At 47.5% G+C, this 1,625-nt stretch overlaps 1 protein-coding gene across 1 annotated transcript; it reads left to right on the top strand.

Moving 5' to 3' along the window:
- The first annotated feature begins 577 nt into the window (after window positions 1-577).
- LOC124659527 (putative calcium-binding protein CML19) lies at window positions 578-1,164 on the top strand. Its single transcript, XM_047197394.1, has one exon. It carries the CDS (start codon window positions 628-630, stop codon window positions 1,081-1,083), a length of 456 nt encoding a protein of 151 aa, XP_047053350.1. The 5' UTR covers window positions 578-627; the 3' UTR covers window positions 1,084-1,164.
- The last annotated feature ends 461 nt before the right edge of the window (window positions 1,165-1,625 follow it).

The following is a 1,625-nucleotide window of genomic DNA, read 5'->3' on the forward strand; positions in this document are numbered from 1 at the left end:
CCGGAAGAAGATACTACATAGTACAAACATATGCATAGTGATAATTGGGTCATTCTCTAGCTACCAACTGACGAGGAAAGACCAAAACATGATAGAATAGAACAGCCGAAACACGACTTCGTCGTCGCCAGCCGCTGGACAACACTTGTTTATTGTATACAGAGGAGCCATACATACTGGAGGGAGAATGACACGCAAAGTTCTGGGAGTGTACGACAAATAAACATATCAGCAAGCAACTGACGAGGTAGTATCCATGGAATCGGCCGGCATAATAATATTGTTCAGTCAGTAGAAGAAGGCCCATGCATGGTGGAGTATGATATTCTGATCATACTCGTTCAAATTTGGACTTTCCACTTTCCACGACAGCTGAAAACGAATTTACAGTGTCAGCCGACCAATTCGTCGATTGGCCTAATCAATTCTCTCAATAATTGTGTGCCTTGAACGCATCAACACAAACTGGCTACCTGCACGATCTCGTGCTAGTATATAAGCCACTAAGACACATAAGCCCAAGCACCACAAAGCAGGCATCGATCGCAGTTCTCAAGGCAAAACACATACACACACAACCCTCCGTGATCTCTGAACATTTCTGCAGGCGCGCCGAAGCAAGCAAAGATGGTGCACGCCACGACATCCGGGCACTTCAGCAGCGTGTTCGCCTCCTTCGACAAGGACTCCGACGGCAAGATCTCGGCGGCAGAGCTGCGGCTGTGCATGAAGGCAGCGCTGGGTGAGGATGTGTCGGCGGAGGACGCCGAGTCGCTCGTCAACTCGGCCGACTCCGACGGCGATCGGCTGCTGGACGAGGAGGAATTTCTCAGGCTAGTGGGCCGGCCCGAGGCCGAGATCATGGCCGACGACGAGGAGCGGTGCAGGGAGCTGAAAGAAGCTTTCGCGATGTACGAGGTGAAGGGCGAAGGCTGCATCACACCGGCGAGCTTGATGTTGATGCTCAACAGGCTGGGCTCGCACCAGGGCATCGAGGATTGCCGGGACATGATCCAAAGGTTCGATCTAAACGGAGATGGAGTGGTTTGTTTCGACGAGTTCAAGGTCATGATGGATGCCTAGCTGAGAAAATTGTGTGAATGTGATGCACCGTTTGTTAGTTAAGGGTTTTTTTTCGTATTGAGAAATGATACTTCAGTTGTTCAGTCAGCATGGTAGGGATTTTGCTCTCGATCTTCATGTCTTAATGATTTGGTTTTGTTAATGTTTGAGGATCCAACTCAATTTTTTTTAAAAAAACTGGCTGTAATAGCAGGTCCAATTCACAATATGTATGAAATCCTACGTCTGGTGGGATTGGATTTGGAGTTTCAAGACGGCTTGGAGAGGTCGATTGCTTGGTATCTAACTGGTCACATGCCTTTTTATCGAGATAGGATCATAGGAATTGTGTTGACTCAAACGCCGTATTAAGGTGATGCAACCGCAAGGAAATTATACCTTTTTTTTTTTGAGAGAGCATGGAAATTATACCTGGTCTCTACATAACATGATACACACAACAAAGCTGATTTTAGAGTACCAGGGTACCGTAGATGTCCACAAAACAGAAGCCATTAATCTGTTAAAGGAGGACACTCGAAGGCACTCCAGGCCCGCATGTC

This window comes from Lolium rigidum, chromosome 6, assembly GCF_022539505.1.
Source record: "Lolium rigidum isolate FL_2022 chromosome 6, APGP_CSIRO_Lrig_0.1, whole genome shotgun sequence".
Taxonomy (NCBI): domain Eukaryota; kingdom Viridiplantae; phylum Streptophyta; class Magnoliopsida; order Poales; family Poaceae; genus Lolium; species Lolium rigidum.

Bases quoted from the DNA above. Each gene is read 5' to 3' on its own strand.
- LOC124659527 (XM_047197394.1), top strand. From the start codon at position 628: ATGGTGCACGCCACGACATCCGGGCACTTCAGCAGCGTGTTCGCCTCC.